This window comes from Microchirus variegatus, assembly GCF_963457635.1.
Source record: "Microchirus variegatus genome assembly, chromosome: 9".
NCBI classification, from domain to species: Eukaryota; Metazoa; Chordata; class Actinopteri; order Pleuronectiformes; family Soleidae; genus Microchirus; species Microchirus variegatus.
The window spans coordinates 20,125,631-20,151,501 of record NC_139810.1 but is presented as its reverse complement, the minus strand read 5'-3'; the positions used below and the strand labels follow the sequence as shown (position 1 = coordinate 20,151,501).

General features: G+C 42.3%; 1 protein-coding gene across 1 annotated transcript in view; it reads left to right on the top strand.

Annotated features, from left to right (window-relative positions):
- samd11 (sterile alpha motif domain containing 11) overlaps nt 1–25,871 on the top strand; it is a gene marked incomplete at its 5' end in the record, with an annotated part of 54,538 nt that overhangs the window by 5,654 nt on the left and 23,013 nt on the right. Inside the window, 2 exons of the mRNA XM_083895280.1 lie at nt 7,247–7,422; nt 19,135–19,244. Of these exons, the coding sequence (XP_083751406.1) occupies nt 7,247–7,422; nt 19,135–19,244 (286 nt within the window). The remainder of the gene's footprint in view (nt 1–7,246; nt 7,423–19,134; nt 19,245–25,871) is intronic.

Genomic DNA, 25,871 nt, shown 5'->3' with positions numbered 1-25,871 from the left:
GGAAGCAAAACTCATCAGTGTGTTTGATGACCATACTTTGATAAGCAATAGCCTGAGTGTGCTGCTCATTATTCTGTAGATAAACATACACTTGAGTGTTGTTTTTGTTTGTTTAAATGAACCGATCAAACTTTAGATTAGAGCTGAGTGACCGCTCAGAACAAACGAATCAACAAAAATCACAAGTTAAATTCTCAACCACAACCTCGTGCTTGCTTTTACTTCCCTTATTTGCGCCAGTTGAGTGAAATCCTGGTCGTTACCTGCAAAGCTCTCTCGTGGCAGTCGTGGCGGCCCAATCAAAACACAGCGAGAGAGAGAGAGAGAGAGAGAGAGAGAGAGGGAGAGAGAGAGAGAGAGAGGGAGAGAGAGAGAGAGAATGGGAGGAGGAAGGAAAACAAGAGGGAAAGGGGAGAGCGAGAGGCGCACATGCATGCTTGACTGCACTGCCACTGACCTCCCAGCACCGCCAAACACTCCCGCCCCTTCCCCTCCGCATCACCGTCTCTCGCCCTCTATGCACCTCACCCCCTCTCCTTCCTGAAGCCCCATCCCTCCCTCCCTCCCTCCCTCCCTCCCTCCTTCCTTGCCCTGTGCCGCTCCACTGGGCTGCAACTGCCCGCTCGACTCAGCGCGTGGGGGCTGAAGGTGCAGGAGAGTGTGTGTGCGTTTGTGTGTGTGTGAGGAGGAGGAGGAGGAGGGGGACACAGTCGCATGCCTGTCCGCCCTACAGTGCTTTCTCACTTTTGTCTTTTTTTCTCTCATGGCCTTGAACCACCAAGTGTTGCTGAGAGACTACACACACACACACACACACACACACACACAGTCTGCACACATCTTTTGAGAAATGAATAATGTAGAAAAGTCTGATTTGTCATACGTCTGATTATTACTTTGAGTAAAGAAAGCATAATGTTCACGTTGTTTACTTGGCTGATGTATGCTGTGTTTTCCCCTTCGGTCTGTGTCCTGAAAGCTTGTTGAATATACTGCGCGCTGACAACGTGACAAACTAGCAGCGACTTAAATTTATCACTCATGTGTCGGCACAAGAGAAAACAAGTGACGACAGTGAGTTATCGATGAGATTTTTACAGGAAGGGCAGGGGCAGAATGCGTTTTCTCACAGGACAATGAATTCAAATACGATCAGCACATACAAATTGTAAGCCTTGTATTGCACGTTTTAACTTAAATTAAGTGTACGTTTGTGTTTTATCTGTCTTCGTTTTTTTGTTTCTCATTACCTCTGTGTTTATTCACAGCCTGTCCTAATCTTTGCTTAATCTTTGGAGTAGATATGGCAGTAAGTGTGTTTACGATGCACCCTAATAATCGACTGTAACCAGATTACAGAAAAAATAAAAAATGATGTTGTTTTTTTTTTCATTGGCAAAACAGTGACATATATTCTTGCACTGTTTAGATTCTGCACATGCATCAGAAAGGTCAGGGAGTACAAGTGATGCAAATGGGTGTTTTTGCACACCAACTGTGTCATGCCTGGGGGGGTGAAGGGAAAAATACAAAATCAAAAAACGTTATTTTAGGATGACAGCAGCGCCGCTTTTGCGTCACAGCTAATGTGAGGCGTTCAAGAGAATGTTTTAACGCTACTGCATTTGCGGTACCATCATGTCTATCAGCCAGATCATATAAACTTTATTATCGGGTTACTAAGGAAATCGACTTAGTGCAAACCAATTTACACACTTAAATCAAAGTACTACTTTAATGAGATTATTTACGGTAATCAGGTTATAGCAGTCACGTTTGCATGCTACGCAACCTCAGTGCTACGGAAGCTTAAATGTATTGTTTTTGACAAATGTCCTTCACGTAGGTGCACCTGTGAAAATGTCCCAGCATTCTGTGCGGCTGAGTTGGAGATAAGGAAGTGAGACTAAAGAAAGTTAAGAATTTTTCTGTAATTTGTACTTTATGATGAACTGAATCTCGCACACGAGGCTTGCACAAACACATACACACACACACGCACACGCACACGCGCGCACACACACACACACACACACACACACACACACACACACACACAGTAGAGCGATTGTTTATTTTGGCCTTGTTTCACAGTGCTTACGTGAGTGTGGTAATGACAGCCTCCCCCCCCACACCAACCTCCCCTCACTCAGTTTTTTCCCTCTCTTACGCGTCGTCTCCTCAATCCCCCTCCTCCTTTTCCCCCACCGCTCGCGCCAAATCGGCCCTCCATCCCGCCTACACACACACACACACACACACACACACACACACACACACACACAATACATGCTGCGAGGTAACGGCAGACAGGCGCGTGACTCATTAGGCATTCGTCCCCCAGGGAGATCGCTGGGGGGGCGCGTGCGAGGGAGAGAGAGCTCTGCAGCTGCAGGAATGTCACGGCCGGCTACCGCTGAGTGTGTGTGTGTGTGTGTGTGTGTGTGTGTGTGTGTGTGTGTGTGTGTGTGTGTGTGTGTGTGTTCACTAATGCTAGCTGGAGCCAGTGGCAGGGTGCTGAATCTTTGAGAAAATAACGCAAAAAAGAAAGACAGAAAGCAAGGAAAAACACACTTAATATGGCTGTTTTCCTCCAAGAGATGTTTTTTTTTAAAGACTAAAAGTGCATTTAGAGTGAAAACATTACATTGCCTTATACATTTAGCTTGGATTTAGCGCCCCGTGTGTTCGCTATAGCTGTGAAACGAACCTGTATTGGTTTTCAGTTGAAATCAAACTCCGGGCCACGGATTTATGATTTCAGGACGCCACCCAAACGAGTTCCAAACGCACATGTGGCTGTAAATGCAAGCATGTTCAGTCGCCATATGTTATCGCTGATGTTGTTCCTTCAATTATTAAACTTTATTACCCACATCTACCCATTAAATGTTAACGTATGAAGAGCATATATTGTCTCGTAAAGATCGCGTCGTTGTACTTTTGACTTTGTGCCATTTCTTAAGATTGTTTGTTAATACATTTAGTGAGTCTCGTGTTTTTTGTGTGAATTATATTATATATTTATAATTAGCCCACATGAATACGGTGTAGTTTTGGTAAAGCCAAGTTCACAATACACGACTTAAGAGTCAGAGGATACCTTTGCAACTCACTGTGATGTTGAGCTTTAGGTTTAGGTTTTCAACTATGCTTTAAGATTTAGTCAACAACTGTAAACCCCACTGGTGTCCATATGTGCTGTGTTTATTGTTTATTTTCCTCTAAATGGAAACATAGTTTACAGACTTGACATCATGTTCTATTGAAGCAGACCCGAAACTAGTGATTGAGACTATTAACAATCAGGAAAATGTTTAGTCACGCTATAAATTAAGATAGACATAGACATTCAAACAAAACTTCTTTTTGAAATGCCCCCTGGTGGCTATACAATATATTTTTACTTCCGCTTTGGCATCTTCCTGTAGACCACGTGTGGTCTTTGTTTTAGTCTAAAAGTTCGACTGCAGAACTATTATTGTTGCAGTGCTGTGTGTGTTTTGATGTTGCATTTCTCATTTTTTTTTCCTTCCCCCTCTGATGAAGCGTGTCCTTGTCTGTGATTGGCTGGAGTCATCACAGACTCAGATCAAATTTCCAGCATGCTGAAAATGAGATCGGAGTCTGTGACACGTCGGGAAGGCGACAGTATTTTACATGAAACGAATGCCGACTTGGCTGAGACTTGCAGAACTGGTCGGCGAGCAGATTGTCAGATAACATCGTGTGAACTTTGTTCAAATCTCAGCCCTGATGACATTCAGTGCTGTTGCAGTCGTAAGAAGACTATCTACGATCTACTAAAGCTAAAACACATTATTGATCTGTTAAGATCCTCTCAATTTTGTGCATTTATATCAACTCTCTTTCAGAATCACTTCACAATCATTGTACATTGTCCATATTCATCTAACTAGCATATTTATTGAATAACTGTAATAGAGCTGAAACGATTAATCGATTTTTAATCGATTACTAAAATAATCGTCAACTATTTTGAGAATTGATTATTCGGTTGGAAGCTTTTTTTCATTATTAAAACACTATTTTTGGATTGTTTCAGCTTTTTAAATGTTGGTTTGTGGACAAAACAAGACATTCGAGAACATCGCCATTTCCGGGTTTGACAAACACTGATCAACGTTTTATGGACCAAACGATTCATCGATTCATCGAGAAAATAATCCACAGATAAATCAATTCCGAAAGTAATTGTTAGTTGCAGCTCTAAATTGAAATTATAAAGTACAATTCACCATATGTTGCATCTGATGGAGGATTCTTGTATTATACCAATGTATTTTTGAATTGTTTAAGTTGTGTAACAATGTGGTCAGTGTGTCGTGAAACATATGCGTCTTTCTCTGCGTGTGTGTGTAAATGTGAAGCCCAGATATATTTTTTGGCTGCCTGACTGTCAGACAGAACATGTGGGAGGCAATATTCATAGAGGTGCTTTTAGTGGGACTTTTATGAGAGACTTTTTTCCATGGCTTAAAGGAGGTTGACCACACACAGTAAGGTTGCTTCAGCACAGGCACGTGTGTTTGTGTGTGTGCATGTACGAGCCTGAGCGTCCAGGCGCCCTTCCTCTCAGCAGCAGCCCCTACGTGGGCTGCCAGGGGTGTGTTTTGCTTCGTGTTTTGTTTCAGAGAGCCCACCCCCGTGCTGCGGAAGTGTTGCCGGAAGCAGTGGGAGCTCACCCCCAGTTCTGCGTCAGTGCCACTAAAGAAAGAATCGGGGGCTTTCCGGGAGGACGGGGGGGGGGGGGCAGGGGGGACAGGGAGGGGAGGGGGCTGTCAGCCTGGGTATGTCACGGCCATGTGGGTGGTTGTCTACACGGTCACAGACACACATGCGCACACCCTCACAGTCACGACTGCTGTTAAACAAACTATTCTTGTATACACTGTAATGCCGGCTTGCTCCATGTAAAGTCCCCTGCTTTGGAGGGGAATTCTAAGGAAAAGGAACAGGTGTGTGTGAGTGCTGAGTGTTGTGCATGTGTGTTTTCTCTGACAACATGAATAGAGCAACAAACAAACTTTGAGGTGGAGAAGTCTGGTTGTATGAGACTGATTTTAGCCACCTAACAAAAGACCTACCGAATACAATGTACAACTGATAAAGTTTGGTTTAACATTTGCTGCGTTTTCATTCTGAAAACTTTCAGATGCCTTGTTTTACTAAGTTTGTGTCATTTGTCTAAAGTTACAAAATAACACTTCTGAACTTTCTGATGTAGGGAAGAGTTGACAACTCATTGCATTAATGCAAAATGATTGATTTTCTCTATGGATATTGACATGAGACAAACTTCAGTTTCCTGTTGATCTTGGGCAGACCTACTCTTATGATAAATAGGCGATCGGCCTTTTGCTAAATGATGTTTCCAGCGAGGGTGAGCGTCCACGTCTGAGGCTGGTGACAGCGGTGTGTCAAGTCAGGGCTGACAATGTGTCAGTACCTACTTTAACAGATGTGCGCATGAGTGCAAGCACTTCCTTCCTGCGGCACGGCCTTGTGAGGAAGTAGAGGGAGTGTAAAAAAGTGATCCACTGTCCTCAAACGCTGGAGCAGAACTTGTAGAAACCTTTGTCGGGAAAGAAAAAAGGAGGAAAAAACCTTTTTTTTCTGGCTAGGGATGAAAAAAAGAGAGCCTGCTCATCCTGGGGGATGTTTTCATCTTTCTGTCTCTGTCCTCAACTGTTTTTAATGTCTGCCATTTGAGAGACTCCAGAGGGGCTGCACCTGTTTGCCTCTTGGCTAGGAGCCCCCAAATCCCTCCTCCTGCCCCCCCCCCGTCTGCCACTCATGCTGCCGCACCTCCTGGGATGGAAAGAGCGAGGGAAGGAGGGAGCGGGGAGGAGTGGTAGAGAGCAGGATTGCGTGTAGAGGAAGGGATAGCTTGAGGGCTTGAAGGCGTCCGGGGGTAAGAGCAGTGATGTCGGCACAAACAGAGAAGGAGGGGGAGGGGGATTTGTTTCAAATCCACGTCCACTCTCCCACACTGGACAGACCTTATATCTGTGGTGCTTTGAGTCATCTTTGGTCTCTCCCTCCTGCACAGACCCACACCTGTTCTTCCCCGTTTAATTCATCCTTATTCCCTCCCTAATGTGACCAAAGCTCCGATACTCTCCTCTCACCACTCCTGTCTTAGTGAGAGATCCTTGTCAATCTGCAGTGACCCCTTCAGGTCACATTAAAGGTCACCCAGCTTCACTTCATAATGACCTTAGAGCCACACTCTTCTAAACAAGTCAATTAATATATATATATATATATATATATATGAAAATATGTATAAATAAATAAAATCAGTTTGGTTTAAAAAGTTTTTTAACGTCTGTGTTTTTGAAACAGCAACAGGAAGTTGCTTTATTACTGCAGACATATCTAGTGTTAGATGTTGGTCATAGGTGCCAACTGAGGCTGCTGAACCAGTTTTGGCTTGTTTGTTGTATCTTATATCTGTTGATTATTTGAATGCATATGTTTTCTATTAAATGATGATCACTGCAATGCCGTTTACAGCTTCCACTGCCTGTCATGTTACAAAATGTGCATTTAAAAATTAAACTCAAATGTTGTATAACACTGTTCATTACATATGAGTGTATGTTCAATAAATGTTCAAATATATGATACATTTCTTGGATAATATTAGTGTTTTTTGAAGCTGCATTAGCACCTCCTTCTGTGTTGGTCCAGTCAAATTGGGTAAAACAGGTGTTAACTCTAAATTCAGACAGCTATCACAGCTCGAGAGTGTCATAGGTCTCTCAGTGCCAGGGCTCTGACAGTAAATCCAGCAGAAAACCTTTTCACGTAGCCCACACTGTTTCCAATCAGGGGCCAAATCTCCAAAAAGAGGTTGTCCTCTGAGTTTTTGAAGTTGCGGTGCTTGTGCCTCGCTCAGCAAACACGCTCATGAGGTGATGTGGGGAGGAGGAAGGGGAATACTAATGCAGCAACTGACAGAAAGTTAGCTACAGGCAGTAAGATCACTGACAGCAGCCGTAATGTGTTCTTTTAGGAGGTATTCACTCAGCAAGGAAACAGAACACAAGATTCTGTGTTTCCTGCTAAGATTCCATCGTGGTGGAGTCTTGATTGTGAGAGCTCATTTCAGCCTCAGAACACATACGTGTGTTTTCATGTGTTTGTACTTCAGGGACAAGTAACAGTGACTCCTGATGCTAAAATGTATGTTCTATTCTTTTTGTGGAATGTTGTGCAGAATCGTGGGCGCTTGGCTGAAAAACGCACCATCCCCCTTCCCCCCAACCGGGTGCCCAAGAAGGAGCTGGCCTCCATCTTCAGCAGTGACGACAGTGAAGGCAGCGAGCGGGCCAGTAGTGATCATGCCCACATAAAACAAGAGGACGAACTGCATTATAGTATCATGAAAAAGAGGTGAGGCTCTTTTTGTGTGACTTTTTTTGGGGGGAATTTGGTGCAGTCTGAAGGACGGCGCGTGCGCATGCACGTTTCACATGTGGGTCAATGCAATTCAGAGAGCAGTTAATATCCTAGATAGTGATTGGCGGGTCGACGCATAATCTGTGGGTCGGTCGGGCGAGTTCGGGTGGATTTAAAAGGGACGGTTAAAAGACAGCACCAAACAACGTATGTGTCTTTCCGATCAGCAAATGCACAAATAAATAACAATCAACATAAGGATGACATACGGTTAAAACCACACATGTCGCTCATTTTAAACATTAATGACAGCAGTGACAAAAGCACTCTCAAATCTAAAGAGGTATCTGTAGCATTTACATAAATCACCCTTGCCAAAAATCTTTCTAAAAGGATCACTGTTCTATATACCCTCGCCTCTCTGTGCTGGCCAATCAGCATCTCAAGCGAGCGATCGTGTCATAAAAAGACAACAAAAAAACTATTTGGAATAATTTGTGTGTTTATTTCTGTTTATTCTGTATTATTATCTAACCGTTAGGTTGAAATATCCATATATAACAGCAATATCAGCACCAGGGAGCACTCCAGAGTGAGACCTCCTGATAATTGTAGAGGTATAATAAGATAAATAAATACATAAATGAAGGATTGCTAAATTTGTAGGTTGTCGGTCGGGTTCAGGTTGTAATTATAATATACATTTAAGGGACGGATGGTTCGGGTTCAGCTTTTCATAAGTGTGTATGTGTGTGTGTGCGTGCGTGTGTGTGGGTGCGGGTTGACCTGTGCATTACTAATTCCAGACTTCTTTGAATGCAAAGAATGCAAACTGTTATAATTACAAAGGTTTGAGTGTGGGTGGAAATGCATACAGTTATTGAGTGAAATCCCCACAGAAGGAAAATATCATGATGTCCACTGTGTATTTGTCTTCAGATTAGGGATTAGGGACGATACCACTTTTTTTGTGTCCGATACCGATATTAGTCTTATGAACTATATATAAAGCTGTTAATTCAATTATGCTGAGTCATTTCAAAGACATAATTTTTTAAAAATCTGTAACAAATATCCAAAATGTCTCAAAAAGAAGAATTAAGCAGCCCAGATTTTTCATGCATTTCGTGCATAGTGAATAATTTCTAGGTATGTTTGGATTGTGTTGGATTTTATATTTCTATCTGTCCGATATCCGATCCAGTGATTTTGACCAGTATTGGACCGATGCCGATTCCCATCCCTACTGCAGATCTTCAGACGCTAAGATTATACATGATTCACTTTCATTGTGAGGTGTTGCCATCATTGCAAACGCGATATCAACACGCGTGATATACATGGCGCAAACATCCGCTTGAACTGTGAGAAATGTCCCCCCCCACACACTCAACACACTCAGTGTGCAGCTTAACTTTCACACGATCATTAATATAATGGGCTCAGTGTTTCCTCCACTGTTCATTTGGAGCAACGCTTGTTTTATCTCAGGTCAGTGTGTGTTTTTAGCCTGTTTCTCATATCATTTCTCTCCTTTTGTCCTGCCCAGTTCTGTGTCTTGCGTGCGAGCACTAACATACAAACACACATGGAGTGGACGGAAGATATTTTTAAAAGATGACTTAAAAGCGTCTCTAAATGTAAAACCAAGGCTGAAATATTAGCACATGCAATGCACCCTTGCATGTAAATAGAGTATGGCTGCGACTAACCATTATTTTCATAATAGATTAATCTGTTGATCGTTTGGTCTTTTCTTTTAAAAAGTGTTTATCAAATTATTATTCAGTTTTAATGATTTATTTATTATGTGGTGCAAAGAAACCAGAAAATATTCACAGTTAAAAAGCGGAAAAATCTGAAAACTTAAAATTTTAAAAAATAAAATAAAAAACACATACACCGTCAACGTCATTTCCTTACACCCTGGCCTTCAAAATAAAACTCTAAACTTCCTGTACAAACATCATCATAAAAAAAATAATCTTATATTTACTGTATATCAGCACATAACAAACGCTTCCACATGTCTCTTCATTTATCGTGGGGGATAACGCCATCGCAACATTCAGCAAGTTATCACACGTCGCATGTTTTCCTAATATCTTGCAGCCGTACTTCAGATGAACACGGACATAGAAAGAACCGTGTTTTCAAAAATATGCTCACGGTTTGCTTTGGGATATCTGAGGGAAGGATGTGTGCTGAGCTTTAAAGTGTTAATTGGTTTGTTGTTTTGCGTATTGTTGCTGCTGCCAAGACTCAGTGAAAGATAAGTCACCCGAGTCTCAACTGTCTGCTTAATCCTACTCGGCTGCGTTGTGGGAGCAGTTTGATCATAGTAGAATAAAAAAAAAAACATGATATGTCTCATGAAGTAACTCGTTTAAATGTCCAACTGTTGTTGCTGTTAAGAATGCATTAGAGATGAAGGTATGAAATAAGTGAATAAAACTTAAATAATAAGAGACACTGAGGCAATAATAGGAAAAAAATTCCAGTACGTAAATATGGACAGTTTCTGATTTCTCACCTGTCAAACTTAATGTGATTTGATCAAATCAAGCAAGGCTCAACAATAAGGTTGGCTGGTATCCACTAGTGCCCGGGCTGTATTACTAAAACAATTCTATATAGCATTGAGCAATGATGCAACGGGTGGTGCCTGTTGTTTTTATTTTTTAAAGACCTATCATCATATTTCTACATTTTCATAACCTACTGACACTTCCTGCTCGCGGGCCCCGAGATACCAGGGGAACCTGACACTGCACAAATGTTCCTTTGTAACAGGAAAAGCAGTGCGGAGTCATCCTATTTTTTTGGGAAGTGCATGCCTCCCTCCTCCACTCCTGCTCTCTGGCCACCGTGCCTGTTGCTTGCCCCTCTGTTCCAGTCGCTCACCCTCTCAGTCTTTATCTTAGCCAAAGTGGTATCATCACTCACGTAAACTCCATGGTGACGAGATTCGAGAAAGGTACGCAGTATTGACTCACTTTTATATTTGGTCTCCACCTCGGCAATAACTCCAGTTCGTATTGACTATGTCAGCCAAACGTTATAAATTTGCTGTCTTTGCTCTCTGAAATGAAGATATTTTTAATCTGGAATAAACATGGATTTGTGATTATTCTGCATTTGTATGGTTCAGAAATCAGACAGGTTATAGACACATAATGTAGAAGGTGGTCATTGATTAACCTCAGTGAATCCCCAGCTGCATTATAAGCAGCCTGTGCAACCTCATTACGGAAAGGGGATGTTTTTCATCTCTTGAGACTCGCATGTGACACGGCGGACAGCACAGCAACTTGTGAAGCTTAAAATGGATCCACTAACCTCGTTTGAGAGGGTTTCCCCTCCCCCTGACACTTGTGCCGCTGGCGTGTTAAGATGATAATGAATTTAAAGAACACTTATGACTAATATGTCAAGCTTTTACCCTTTGAAAGGCGGCGGACTCGCTGGAGCCGCTGCTGCTGCGGTCTGTGCCGGGCATCCGTCTCAGCCTTGTTTTATGCCTTAGTGCAGGTCTGGACGAACGGGATAATGGGATGTCCAATCACAGAAATCTTATTTCCATTGACCGCAGCTTCGTAAGTGAGTCGTAGAAGGGTCTTAACAAATTGGATTTGGCCAATGGATGTGAAAAATACAGGGCCTCTGTATACATGTGTGTGAGTGTATCTCTGCTGTCTCATCCACACATCATCAGGGCTGGCGGCAGCGCCGTGACGCACCCACTCGGCTGCTACAGCTCGCCCACTGTTAACCGCTCTTAAAAATGTATTAGGTACATCAGCACTAGGGCTGGGTGTATTTCCTACAACCTTATCATACGATACATATCGTGATACAGAGGCCATTTTGCAATAATATATATTGCGATATATAGTTATTTTGAATTTTTAATGATCACATCGTTCACAGAATTGACTTGGCTTGATACCGTTATCATGTCCGATACAGATATCACAGCCTTGAGTTTACCAATATCTGTAGAATACAGATTTTTTTCTTTTCTTTTTTTTAAACTAAATTACCCTTGTCTGTTTTACTTTTTCTTCTTTTAAAGATTTAAGATTTATGGGATTTATGGGATTTTTAGAGTAACAGTTCAGTGTCATCTGCTGGCCTTATTTGACGCTGCACGTGTCTCAGGACTATCATCACAGCATTTGCTGAATCGATACACACATCGGCAAAGTGTTTTCCTCACAATATTCTGTTGTATTATCTTATTATTGTATTATTACTTATTATCTAAGTGGTATGTTTAGGGCTGGGCGATATATCGAATATTTATCGTTATCGAAATTTATAGCGATAATCGACGTCATTTTGCCGTTATTGATACATTCAGAAAAAAAGAAAACAAATTAAAAGTTGATTTTGGCTGTGTGTGTAGGTAGGCAGGCTACCTGTATGTTCATTCCCCCTTAAAGACACTCGGACACTTATATCAGGCAAATGGCTAATTAAGCATATTAGGTGATGACGTCATTTAGCAACTTCTAACTTATCGTTCAATTATCGTTATCGAGGTGAGCTGCTCAATATATCGTGATATTGATTTGGGGCCATATCGCCCAGCCCTAGGTATGTTTCAATTATTTATCTACGTGTTTATCCTAACCTCACAAAGTAAATTCAATATTAAAAGAATACTTCATATTTTCTGTTCCAATTCAGCTCTTCAATGCATAGTTAAATCAAACAGTATAACTCATATATAACTCTGTGTAGTTTCTCTCGTCTTTATTTGTCTTTGTGTACCGTGGTTGTTGACTTGGCTCAATGTTCGCACCGGACTCAGATTCATTATCAGCCTGGTTTTAACCTGATTAGTGTTGGTGTTAAGTCAACGAGTTTACGGACAAATCGTTTATTTGGTGCTCCATAAAGCTGTGAGTGCATCCGAGAGCAATACTTAAATATAGCCTGACCGCAGAGCTAAGCCAGTAATCATTGACACAATAAGATCATTGGGGTATCAACAGCTAAGTCTAAAAAACTAAAGGTTTTGTTGTGTGGTGTTGCCCGAGAGGCTTTAGCTCGTCTGGGACTTGACTTCGTGTTGGTGACTCTCGTTCATTAACGCTGATATATAGATTTCATCTTATGCACTAAATATTTGATAGCAGTAACTTGGGATTCGAGTGTCTGACTCAAGGGCAAACAAAGCTTACCTAAGTGTTTGTTTCAGTTGGCCGTAGATAACAAGGCTTTGATCAAAAAGTGCTGACTGAGAGTCTAGATCCACAACCACTGTGGACTTTATAAGTTACACCCGCTGACGTCTGCCTTTCACTGTGAGCCCTGTAGAAAGAGCAGAAAAAAACTGTTATTAACATTCACCAAACATCAAATCACCTCAATTTCACAATTTTTTTCAATCAGGCACAGGATTATTTTCTCTTTTATCACTTCACATCACATCAACTGTTAAAGACGCAGACGATAAAGTAAGCAGGACGATCTGCTCACCACGGAGAGGAGCATAAAACGATCCAAGCTGTCCAATAAGTCTGACTGTCAGAGGGTTTCACTGTGTCATTTTATAAGGGCCATATTGTTTTGTGTTCATCCACTCAGCCGGGGAAACGCTGTTTGAAACAAGCAACATATTGGATTTAACATAACATCCTGTTGGTTACTGCTGGGGATTCTCGTCTTTACGAAACAAAGCTATAGTCTTATTTACTGTGGGTGTAATTCTGATAAATATCATCATTGTCTTTAAAGCTCTAGTAGGTAAGATCTCTCGTTAGGTAGCGGTTCATCGTTAAGTCTCATCCCCAAGCTGTAAAAACACTACAATGTTTGGCTCTCTGTGCTCAGACAGACAGATGCTCGTATGGCATATGTGACGGATGACCTGAGGCAAACTCTCCTCTGATATCGACATTTGTTTTATTCTCCTACTTTTTATTTCGACTGTTTTTTTCTCCCTTTTTAGAGACTGCTTTGCAGCATAGGCAGTTGTTGCCGACTCTTCAAGTGCTGCTTTTGATATTGATTGATTTAAAAAATGCGGAAAAGGTTATGATGGAATTGTCGCTCAATAATGTGCACATTAGTGCCAAAAATAGCCTACTTTTAAATGTTTTTAATTGTGTTCCATTGAATCGCTGAGGCAGATTGAGCTGCGGTGCTTCATGCTTTCATTTTGCATATACGAGCCACACTGTCTGCGTGAGATGTAGCAGAGTTTGTTATAGAAGTGTGGCCCAGGTCTGAGATAAAGCTGTAGACATGGAAGACATTCTTCACTATAGTTGCATTCAACATATCCACATTAACAAATACTGTTATTTGTACTGATTCTGCATTCACCACTGGCAGACAGAGAGAGACACTGATGCTGAGTTAGCTACTGTATGTCTGTTGCATGTGACATTTTGTCCTCTGGCTTTATTGAACAACTGTGTCATTGCCTTGTGCCAGTATGGGGTCACGGACAGTGTGAAATTACTGGAAATGGCTCTCCCCTAAAGCACTAATTAGTGAGCTTGGAGGTTTTATAGCTTTCCAGAGGAGCTTTCCACTTGAAGACATTTTTTTTTTTGTCCTTGTTTACACATGTTTGCCATGGCAACAGAGTCACAGCAATTTAGTTGTTGATTGGGCGTTGGCTGTAGCAGCGAGATTGGTCTTTGTTTCCACATGGAGCCGTGTTTTGTCCGCTCGCTCCCTGTCAAAACACAGGATTAACAAAAAGATGCTCAGCAGTGCTCCAGCAATTTATTCCAAGATTTGGCGTCGACGGATGGAGCATGAGGATCATCATCGTTTCCACGCGCAAAGGACACAGCGTTTACTGTTCGTCTGTTCCTCTTATACATCACACTGGAATCAGCTGAAGATATTAAGAGCTTTGGTCTCGTGTTGTATCCACGGTAGCGTGCTCTTTGAAAGCTCAATGGGAAAACACCACATAGAATACCAGGTTTTCTAAATATCCTTTTCTGAATTAGAAAAAGATAAACACCTCAAAGCAGGAGCTCAAATTAACAATAAAACTGTAGCGTGCGCCTGACTCAGTTTACGAGAGAACCTAAATGCAACATGGCCATATATACTCCATATATTCCATTTACTTTACTTTGGGACAAATAAAATAAGCTTATTCTTATTTATAAATATTTATATATTTCTGTATTTATTCATTAGCCCCTGTCGCTTTGAGCAGCCGATCTACTTGTTTTCAAGTATTGTTTACAGAGTCAGATGAATCTTCTATCTTTATACCCTCTTTAGATGTGTGTCCATGTTTCGTGAATAAAAAAAAACGAAATATTATTTTATAGAAACTGTGAATATTACATATTGCCTGGTAGTATGTGAGTTGTTGCTGTGGGTCACCTGTGCAGGTTACAGTGTGTTGTGTTGTGCTGTTGTCTTGAGACCAGAGATTAAACCTGTGCTCACCAGATGTTACACAGCCACCTCTCTCTCTCGTCTCTCCCTCTTCTTTCTCTTCACACCTCCACCTCCACCTCCACGTCCCTGCTGTGTGTCTGTCAGCGCTTTCCCAGCGATGGTGTCAGACACGGGCATCAGGCGTCGTGGTGCCTGGGCTGCCGGGCCTCTGCCAGCTCACACTGTGACCTCCAGCTCCGTCACCTCGGCTGCACCACGTGCCAATGCCACAGCAGGCCACTGCTGGGAGACACTGAATCAATGTCCTTTGCCAGGATCTGAATCTTCTCATGTCCACTGTAACGGAGCGCAACCGTTCCTGAAACAGAAAACTGGCATTTTTAATTTCAATCAATTTCTGTTTGTCATGTATACTAACCTCCACCAAACAGGTTATTTTTGTGAGCAGCACAAGTCAAAATGTGTTAGGATGGATGTTGATGAAATTCTCAGGGCATGTAGGTCAGGGCCTAAGGGAGAAATTGTTAGATTTCGTGGTGATATGGATCTGGAGCCAGGATTTTTTTGATATATATATTTATATATTACATTTGTTAACCTTGCGAGATGGGGGGGGGGAATGTATTCACCCCGTGGGAAACGGGCCTGGTGGAGGTTTGCACTCTGAGTGCTCAAGTCAGAGCCGTCTCACTGTCGCTATGTAAAAAAAAAAAACAGGGAAATATGACGAATGCTATGATAAATGTCAAAAGCAGAAGTGCTGAAAGAAAGAATTATGAATTAAGAAATATGTCAGATATCAGTATTGGATTTCAAAGAGTTTAAAGAATTAAAACTGGGGCTTTTCTCTATTATTCTTGGATCACATATTTCCTTACATACATCAGGAACATGTTCTAACTTATTTTGGACAGCACATCCTTTTGGTCAGGGGATTCCCTGGAAGAGCAATTTCAATGCTCATAACATCCTTTGTGGGCCATACTAAGCTTAAGCACACGGACATTATGCTTGTGTTTTTTCATTGGCTGTGATTTTAATTGTGATTTTTTTTAACTCGCCTTTATTGGTTAACTTTTGTATTTCATCATCAACCAGAGAGAAATACTACAATTTCTCTCTTTTTTCTTCCTGTATATGGGCCATAGTACAGTGGTAATTTGTGACAAAAGATAATTTGTCATTTTGGAATGATTTGATTTTGTCTGGCTGTCACTTCCTTAACAAATTGCTCCTCTTAATGAGGTTTCAGCTTCCTAGCAATTAGCTCACTCATCATAATACTGTCTCTGTCTGAATGTGGTCCTCTGAAGAGCTTTGACTTCATGCAGGAGCGTTTCTCCATGTGAAATCTCCAGTTTAGCTGCGTGTTCACCTGCCGTAAAGATGTCAGTCGTTTCCACCCCGCGCAGTAAAAGTCACCAAACAGGTCGCAAGACGCATGGTTCACGTTATCATTTCTCTTGGAACTTTCTTCTGCACAAACGTCTTTTCAATGATGAAGCGTAACAGAAGTGTCATTTAATTTATCCTCACTGTGACCTGACAGGCATTAAACCCTGATTATAATTTTATGTTGATTATTTTTAGGGCTGTCAGTGTTAAAGTGTTAAGATGTTAATCGCATTTAATTAACTGCCAACCTTTAATGTGTTATTTTTTTAAATCGCATGCAGGATCTCGCGCACCATGTGTCGGCAGAGATTTTTTTTTTTTTTTTTTTAAACTATCAAATAATGGACAGCTTGTGTCGAAATCTCATTTCTTATGCAGTACAGACATTGTGATATAATCAGTAATATTTGACATCGTTAATATCCACCACAGACTTTTGTATTTTGACACATTTTGAGCTTGGCCATTTTCTGGGTCAGTGTGTCTGTCCTGTGGCTGGGGATGATGGGGCAGTATTGACCAGTAAAGGGATGAGCTGAGGATGAGATGATTGTCTCCGGCATGCACCTGGGTGATAAGAAGCAGCTCATGTCCTTCTTAGCTTTTGGGCCCGACAGCTACAATATAATTCCCCCGCTGTCCTCTCCATAGCCCCCGTCCTACCCTGCTCTGCCCTCAGGAGCTCCTTAGGGAGTGCTGACTCAGGTGACTGGGTTTTAAACACCATCCCCCTTTCCATCTTACAGGGCTTGTATATGACCTTGTCTCCACCCACAGAGTGAGAGGCGGGAGGGGCAGAGGGAGGGCAGAGGTGGGTGGGGATAGGACTAGACCCTCATTAGCCCAGGCTGAGGTGGGACAGCTCAGGAAAAGTGTGCTAATTACCCCACTAATAATGTCCTTGCCGTTTATGGCTTAGAGCAACCACTTTGCCACGGGATAATAACCCCGTCACCTCTTTGAGAAGTTCAGGATAGCATTATCTCGATCACTTCAAGTGATGGACAGAGAGCGATGGAGATGATTGATGTGTTTGACTGCAGTCTATGAGTGTCGCGTGGTTTGTTGAAGACACCGTGACACAGATGCATTATTATATGACTTTAAGCACAATTAAAAAAAAAAAAAAAAAAAAAAAAAAAGCGACCCTACATTTCCTTTTGAAGATAACCATTGGGCTCAAACACAGATAGCTACTAATTTTAGCAATTTACACTAAAAAAAAAAAAGGAGTCTGTCATTAGTCAAGTTTGCAATCAAGCATCTCCCTGCTTAGCAACCAGTGGGGATTGTTGTGTCTGGGACTGTTTTCTGAGTCACTGGATCTCTGTGACGGCAAGGTGACTGGTGAAACCAGCACGGCCAGCATCAGGCCCTCTGCACTCCCCTTCATCTTTCCTGTTAGTGGAAAACAGCTTGGCGACCGGCAGCCTGACATTACAGTGGGAGCCTGTAATCATGGGACTGTAAAAACCCAAATCCAGCAGCCGCAAACATTGTGGCCTCGTCATAGTGGTGGCAGCTAAGAGCCATTCACCACTTTTGCCCCATAAACGGTGCTTGCTGTGTCACACCAGAACCCCTTCATGGATGATTCTGCTTTCAATAAAGTTGTCGGTTAAGCCTATAAAGGAGAATTGTGCTGACAATCGAGGATGCTGATGCTGTCTAAATAACATGCAAGACTTCAGCGTGTTTTTTTCCCAGATTAATTTGTGCACAAAGTGACAGTTTACAAGAACCTTCCTGTTCATTTGGGCTTTAGAACATGCTTCGCTGTCATGTAACAGTAGATGACATGTCAACTAAAACACATTTGACCCTGTTCTTCTGCTACCATACAAGCTGGTTGCCATTACACTGCGACTATACTTGTGCTGCATGGTTGCTATCCTCCCCTCAAATGCTAAGCGCCTATTTCCCATCATTATGCGATTTAATGCGATCAGGATGGTAATCAGATTGCAAATGAAATGCCTCCATGACACAATTGTGTGGGTCCACTGGTGTGGGGAGGATAGAGAGGAGGTGGGCGGAGCATTTGGAGGGACAGAGTGGCTCCAACCAGATCCAGGCCTAATCTGTAAACCCTGCTCCTCCTGTGGCTGCTGAAGGGCACGACAGGTGTGTTCATGTCAGGATGGAACCGATTTGTTGCGAAGGACCTCAGATTTAAAGATTTTTTTGTTGTTGTTATTCTGCCTCTGTTTGGTCTTTGTTTTGCATGACAATTTTTCTTAATCAAGAAAACGTGTCATACACAGTGCATGGATTCATTGTGTTAATACTGGATAACATTGTGTATAAATACTATATTTTGCGAATAATTAATACCTTTTTGATATTTTATCCTAAATATTCATAATTTGTCCTTTCAAATTTCACAATTTCCTCTAAAAACAGCCTCAGTTTAGGGTTTTAATTGGTTAATACATCTTAGTGTGGAAGATGATAGGGATGAGGCCCAGAAGTGCTGGATGCAGAAGTCTGTCAGTGTGTATGACACACACACACACACACACACACACACACACACACACACACACACACACACACACACACACACACACACACACACACACACACACACACACACACACACACACACACACACACACACACACACACACACACACACACACACACACACACACACACCTCAGAGGTGAGAGCTGGTTTACAGGACAGACACCTGTAGCTGCAAAGTCTGTGTGGAGGCATGAGTCTCAGAGAGAACAGGATTCCTGTGGTAAGGATCAGAGTGTGTTAAATGCTATTGAATGTATGCTCTGCTGCTTTAGACTGCATTGTGGAATTAAGATTGTGTTTGGACATACTTTTAAATCAGTGTATCCTCTCTTTCCCCCTCTCTTTTTCTGTCTGTGTGTGTGTGTGTGAACGTATGTGTGCATGGATGTTTTGTTCCAGTCGTGACAGCGATCTCTCTTCAATCATTTCCAACCTGCACCACACCAGACAGCACGGCATGCCCGAGGGCCACTCAGCCTCTGACCACAGCACCAGTACGGGGAACACAGGTAGGACTCACAGCGGTGCTGTATGTCTGTGTGTTTAAAGGAAACGTAGAAAGAAGAATGTCCCCCCCCCCCCCCCCCCCTCTGCCACCGTTTGCCCACTCTGATGATATATCTTTCATTTCATCTCCCGTGACACATGTAAACGTTCCATTCCCCTCCGCCATTTAATTTGCCCTAATTCGCGTGATTGGAGGACTTCTACATAAGCGTATTACTCATTCCTGAAGGTTGCTGTAGAGTTGATTGCTTAGCGTTCTTCCCACATTCTCTGCCGCACTCCAGGATTTTTGTTAAACCCCTTGTTTTAAATCACCTCTGAATAAATAGCTTTGTTTGCCATTAATCCATTTCCATGTGAGCAGAGGAAGCCGTGGTGTGCGGACGCTAAGCTAAGAGCTTTTCTTGCAGCTTACAGACAGAACATAGACAGCATTTAATCACAGCTATTTGTCAAGTAGCGTGCACGAGGACATATGGTTGTGAATCTGCCTCTGTGAATATCAATATTCAGTGACCAGCCCACTCAGGACGCTTCTGCCACTGTGCGTGTTAGTTATACCTCTTTAGATATTCACATACTAAATGTTTGTGCAGTTTACTGCATCCTAACAAGGTATGACTGATGGCAACTGCAAACTTTCCACATTATCATATAATTGTACTTAAAAAAAATAACTACAAGACTTAAATAATTACTATTCGTTAATTATTTTTTTGTTAATTTCTCCCCGATGCTGGTGTTTCCCTACAAGAAAAATACCTTTGAATTAGTTATACTGAAAACATTCATCATCAAATCCATAATTTTAAACACATGCATTTAGCCCTAATTAAAGAATGGATTGGCTTCTTCTTCTTCTTTTTTTTATCAGTGTAGACCATACCTTTGCTCCACTATTGCCCAGGGTTTGACCCTGTCCCTCACCCCATTAGCCAGAGGCACAGCGAGAGAGAGAGGTATAATCAGCCCACACCCAACACCTCCGTACCCTCTCTCTGTGTGTTCATCTTGTTTGTCTGCCAGATTAATTGTCCATACGGCGCCTGTGATATGGGTCGGGGTTGGGTTGTAGGTAGAGGGTATTAAGACTGCTCAACGGCCAGGGTCTTAGACTTAGTTTGGGATGGATTTCCACCTAAATACTGGTCTAATCATCTGCTAATTTTGATGGAGACATCGGGGCCCTAAGTAGCTGACTTATGGAGAATGACAAGAGGCAGTAGAGGTGGGTGGATGGTGTTGACGCAGGAGGGATGAACACAGTATGGCCTTCACCAGAGGGGTCGAGGAACCTACAATGTGAGTCCAAAATGATCAGCCACTGGTTCTGATTCTGAAATGAAATTAGATGCAAAATCATATGAGCACGTGTAATATGTATACAATTTTGAGGAGTGGATCATTCGACTTGGAGATCGGTGACATTGTGTTTGCACTGTCCTGCCAGTCGACTCTGAGATTTGATCTGATCTGTTCTCCGAAAGTTTTAAAATCTAAGATCTAAGAGGGAACTGGGAATAAAACAGCAGAGAAATTAAAGAGAGATCAGGGATGCAGTGAAGAAAGGAGAGAGAGAGACAGAGGAATGAGATGAATGAGTGTGGTGGTGGTGGTGGTGGTGGTGGTGGTATCAGGGGAGGGCAGACGGCAGCTTTGTGTGTGTGTGTGTGTGTGTGTGTGTGTGTGTGTGTGTGTGTGTGTGTGTGTGTGTGTGTGTGTGTGTGTGTGTGTGTGGGTCAGGAGGAAAGGGAAGCAGGTTTGCCGGGGCCGTTGCTGTGCCGGAGTGGGCCGTTAATTAAATCTGAGGGATAGACAGGAGGGCTGCCTCCCTCCCTCCGCCTCCTCTCCGTCCATCCCTTCCTCCCTCATTCGCTCTCTCACTCTCCAGCTGCTGGCTATTCGGAGGCTCTGTGAGAGGTGGAGGGGAGGGAGGGATTGAGGGGAGGGGAGGGAGGGAGAGCAGGGGCGCCAACGCTGAGTGTCTGGCTGCCTGTGGAGACTGTAAACTGTGGCTCTGTGGTCAGACTGGAGACTCATACAGGCAGATAAGGTGTTTTTGGACCGCTGCTCTCTCTCTCTCTTTCTCTCTCTCTCCACTGCTCTCCTGCACTCAAGACTCCCAGAGGCAGCTAATGTCTGTTCTTGTGTGTTTGTGTGTGTGTGTGCGCGCGCACACCTTTACGTGTGTCATTTAGAATGTATGTTTTTTTTTTAAATTGTTCCATTCCGTGCGTGCGATTATGCAGCCTAGTGTGTTTTGTTGCGAGACGTACGAGTGCTTTTAAAGCATTGCCAAACCCGTTACTGCACGATTAGCATAAAAAGGCAGTTCTAAACAAAAGTAAACACTTGAGGATTTCTGATTATATTAGCTCTTTCGTACATTAGCATGGAGGGAAATGAACAGTGTAAATATTTTAAAACATCCTACTGGTCAATAGGAATTTAATTGTACTGCCGGAACAAAATGGAGTCTAAGGGTTTTAACTGTATATGCCGTTAATGCTTCGGCTAAGAATTCACTTATGAAAAACAATAAATAGCTGAAAGTAAATGGAGAAAATAAATAGTTTAATAGTTAAGTTCTTTCTTTCAGGGCAACTTTTTCTACATTTGTGCCAACTTTTGTGTTCAACAGTTATCTCTGTGTTGGTTGCAGTTAATTATTTTATTACTTGACAGGTATTGTTGTGAATTTTTTTTTTTGTGATGGATTACTTACATTTTCAACAATGCTTTAGCAAAATCAGATTCCCATCTTGTCAATATTTGGCTGTTAGTTTTAAATAAAGACTTAATTTGGTGAACTGCTTCACTATACTGTGTGTACGTATATAATTATATTATACACACATTTTTTAATAATGCTATGTAACAATACTTTAAAAAAACTTTAACAGCCCCCAATATCCAGTGAGATGAGAATTGTTTTATAAGAACATTATGTATTATGTGTATGGAAATCTATAGTTGCTTAGCAACAGCCATTATAAACAGAACAAGGCTATATGATGATATGGAAAGGTTAGTTGCTTGTTAAGTGTGAGCTGTTCCATTATCTCCAGACCAGAAACACTGACCATTTTATTGTTGTGTGTTGTAGTCCTTTCCATTTTGAATACATGGTTTAGAAATAATCTCAAAAGTAGAATTAGATCTATCATCTTTTTATAACTAATTTCTACCGTCCCAGCAGGTTCTCGCAGTCAGAAAACACCACGTCTGCTGATAGAAACATCACTTCCTGTGCATTTACATGAACAAGTAGTAGGAAGGTTGGCCATATTTTAGTCAGATGACGACACGTTCTCATCCTCCTCTTTAACGCTGTTCATCTTGCCCCTTCTTTCTTAAATTCTGGCTTCCTTGTAAAACAAAACAAGAAACACCAGACAGCAACAAAACAAGAAAAAACAATTAGAGGAGCAGTTTGTTACTGTGTGTGTGTGTGTGTGTGTACTTTCGCACACATTGGCAGTCGTGCATCCTCCCCTCAGCATGAGCAGGAGCACTTCTCTCCCCTTCTCCGTCACCCCTCCCCCGTAGTTGCATTGGCCCGCGAGCCAATCAATGGCAGGGCTTTCAGGGCCGACGGAGGCCCCGGCGCACGGAGGGGTGATCAATAAGTTATTAGCACCATTCTGTCAGCTGTAATGTGGAGATTGATCGGGGGGCTGCGGCTGGCGGCTCACCCCACATCCCTGCCTGTCACGTCCCCCCTTCCTCGTGTGGCCCTCCTCCTCCCCCCAGCCTGATAAAGATGACAGATTAACGGAGTAAGAGAGGAATTAAGGAGTCTGGCTGTCTGAGCTGTCACCACGCTCCATGGGATGGAGAAAGGAGAGGAGAAGGGCTAAAGTTTGAGGGAGGAGAGGAAATCTGAGAGTATAAGAGCGAGGGAGGAATGCTCCCCTGCGGATGGTTCACCCTAGTGATGTCACATGAAAGAGAAGTAGTTTAGGTTCCTGCTGTTCTCTCTTTTTTCTTGGTGGGTGGAACACCAGATAATGGGCAGAATGACTTGTAAGGTGGCAGAGGCGGTGAGACGGAGGTGACAAAGTGTTGTTGCTTTTAAAAAGTTAGTTTGATCTGTTTGCCAAGACCCTGTTTAGACCTGGTTTAACATCTGTCTTCAGTGATCCGATCACAGGTGGACATCCTTAAGTAGGACTGTTCACACCTGCCAACTCCTGGATGCAACTTCTGTGACCACATAGGATCATTCAAATACACAAGATTGTGCTTTTAAATGGACATCTGTACAGATGTGTCTCATGGTGATCCGTGTCAATATTGTGGAGGTGGCTGCAAATAAATTAACAATTGTTATTGCATGAGCGCTGATTGGTATAAAAGAAAGAAAAAGAAAAAACAAATTACTCTGGATCAGACAGTCTCTAATCTGTCCTGAGGATGGATTGCGTTCATGCAACTCAGGAATTCAATTCAATTCAATTCAATTTTATTTGTATAGCGCCAAATCATAACAAACATTATCTCAAGGCACTGTACATAGTGTGACCACATGTGTCCTCCAACCACCTTTGAATGTGGTCTCTGTGATCAGATCTTAGGACAAATTCACGATTAATGTTCAGATTCTGCACATGATCTTGATCAGAATGAATGTCAGTACCAGGTCTGAACATACCAGGTCTTTGTTTACCATAAATGGCAAGAAGTGAGGAAAATCATCAAATAAAATCATAATAGCCGACGCTGCTTTTTCTGAATTATTTCACTTTTTACAGCTAAAGCCACGGCCTTAAACCTGAAATAAATCTCTCAACTCTAACCACTGAGTGACATTAACCAGGAGGTGATATGAACAGGGTAGACAGAGTAGAAAAGCTGACCGCAAGCTGCACTAGTGGGAGTAAAACAGCTAGCATAGATGATCGAGCCGGTGCTCGGGGTTCGGCATTAAAAGGGAGTGCCGGTGCTTTAAGAAGTCTCATTTAATTGGCTTTAAAAGCTTTCCAGCCTCAAATCTGTGGCCCTTGGGCACTTGCTCAGGAGACGGAGCGCCTTGAATGAGGTCGGCTCAAGAGACGACTCAAGTGTGTGTGTGTTTGATCATGAGAGGGTGCGGGTGTAAGCATGTGCATGTGCAAGAAGGAGTTTAACCAATGGAAGCTTTCTCTCTCCCCCTGCTAATATTTCAATGATGGGGTGAATAGAGAGCTTTAATATTTTCTTTTGTCTTTTTTCTCTTTTGATCTGCTAAAGGAAGGCTAACGTGGTTTGAAAATGAGAAGAAAAACAGAGTGAGACGTCTTAATAAAATAGATGAAAGAAATAGAAATTGTGAAAAACAGTGTGTGTGTGTTTGTGTGTGTGTGTGTGTGTGTGTGTGTGTGTGTGTGTGTGTGTGTGTGTGTGTGTGTGTGTGTGTGTGTATGACCGATTAATTACCTTTTCTGGCATAAACACTGACCTTCTCAGGACTAGTTCTTTATTAGACCAACACCTGGTCCTAATGAGGCAGACTCTAGTTCCTGAGGAACTGGTTAAGATAAGGATGATGCTTTGTTTGGGATAGTTGTGTGAATTTGTGTTTGTGTGTCTAGTAGCAGTAGTATTTATGTCTTTGTGAGGTCCAAAAAACATGCAAACCTATCTTTGTGAGGACATTTTGACCATTGGCCCCACAACTTTAAAGTGCTTTTTCAGGCTTAAGACTTAAGAGGTTTTAGGGTTAGGGTTAGAATTGGGTTTAGGTCAGGGTTAGGCACTTAGTTGTGATGGTTAAGTCTGTATCATAATGAATATGATGTGTTCTTGTACGTTGTGAGGACCAAAAACTTATAAAGCGTGGACATTTTGGCAAAGTGAGGATATTTTGACTGGTTCTCACGTTCTATTGCTTTTTGAGGGTTAAGACTTTGGCTTTAGGTTTAGGATTAGAAATGGCCTAGGGTTAAGGTTAGGCATTTAGTTGTGATGGTTAAGGTGTAAGGGACTAGGGAATGCATTATGCCTATGATGTGTGTGTGTGTATGTGTGTGTGTGTGTGTGTGTGTGTGTGTGTGTGTGTGTGTGTGTGTCTGTGTGCTTGTCAGTTGTCTGCTCCCACTGTGTCCTTAGGATGTACAGGAAGTACATTTCCTCAGGACCTGAGCTGCAACTTCAAACAGTGGATCATTAGTGAATCTCCTAACAAAACAAAACCCTCCGAGTCCTGACTAAATCATGTTCTGTCTCCACTCTCGCTCTCTGACTACCTGTATTTTTTATTGATAAAAATGGCCAGGATGGGCTAGAGGTCAGATTTCACTCCGGTGACTTTCTTCCTGTTGGGGTTACGGTCACAATATGATGAACAGTCACACAGCTGTTTATTTGCTTAGGTATTGCTATTGTTTTTAGCACCCTGTTCATTGTCTCCGTGCTATTTATACTTGCTGTGCAAATGATGAAGAATTGCTTTGTTGAAAAAAGAGATACACAGGGAGAGAGAAACCTCCTTTAGGGAGGAAAATAAACTGAACCCCCCCCCCCCATCCCTAAAAATATGCATATGAGAGAGAGAGAGCGAAGCAGTTGCTTTTGTGGTTTGGCTGTCTGTGTGGAGGATAAACAGTGTTAGAGAAAAAACAGAGGTGCATGAGATAGAAATAAAGAAA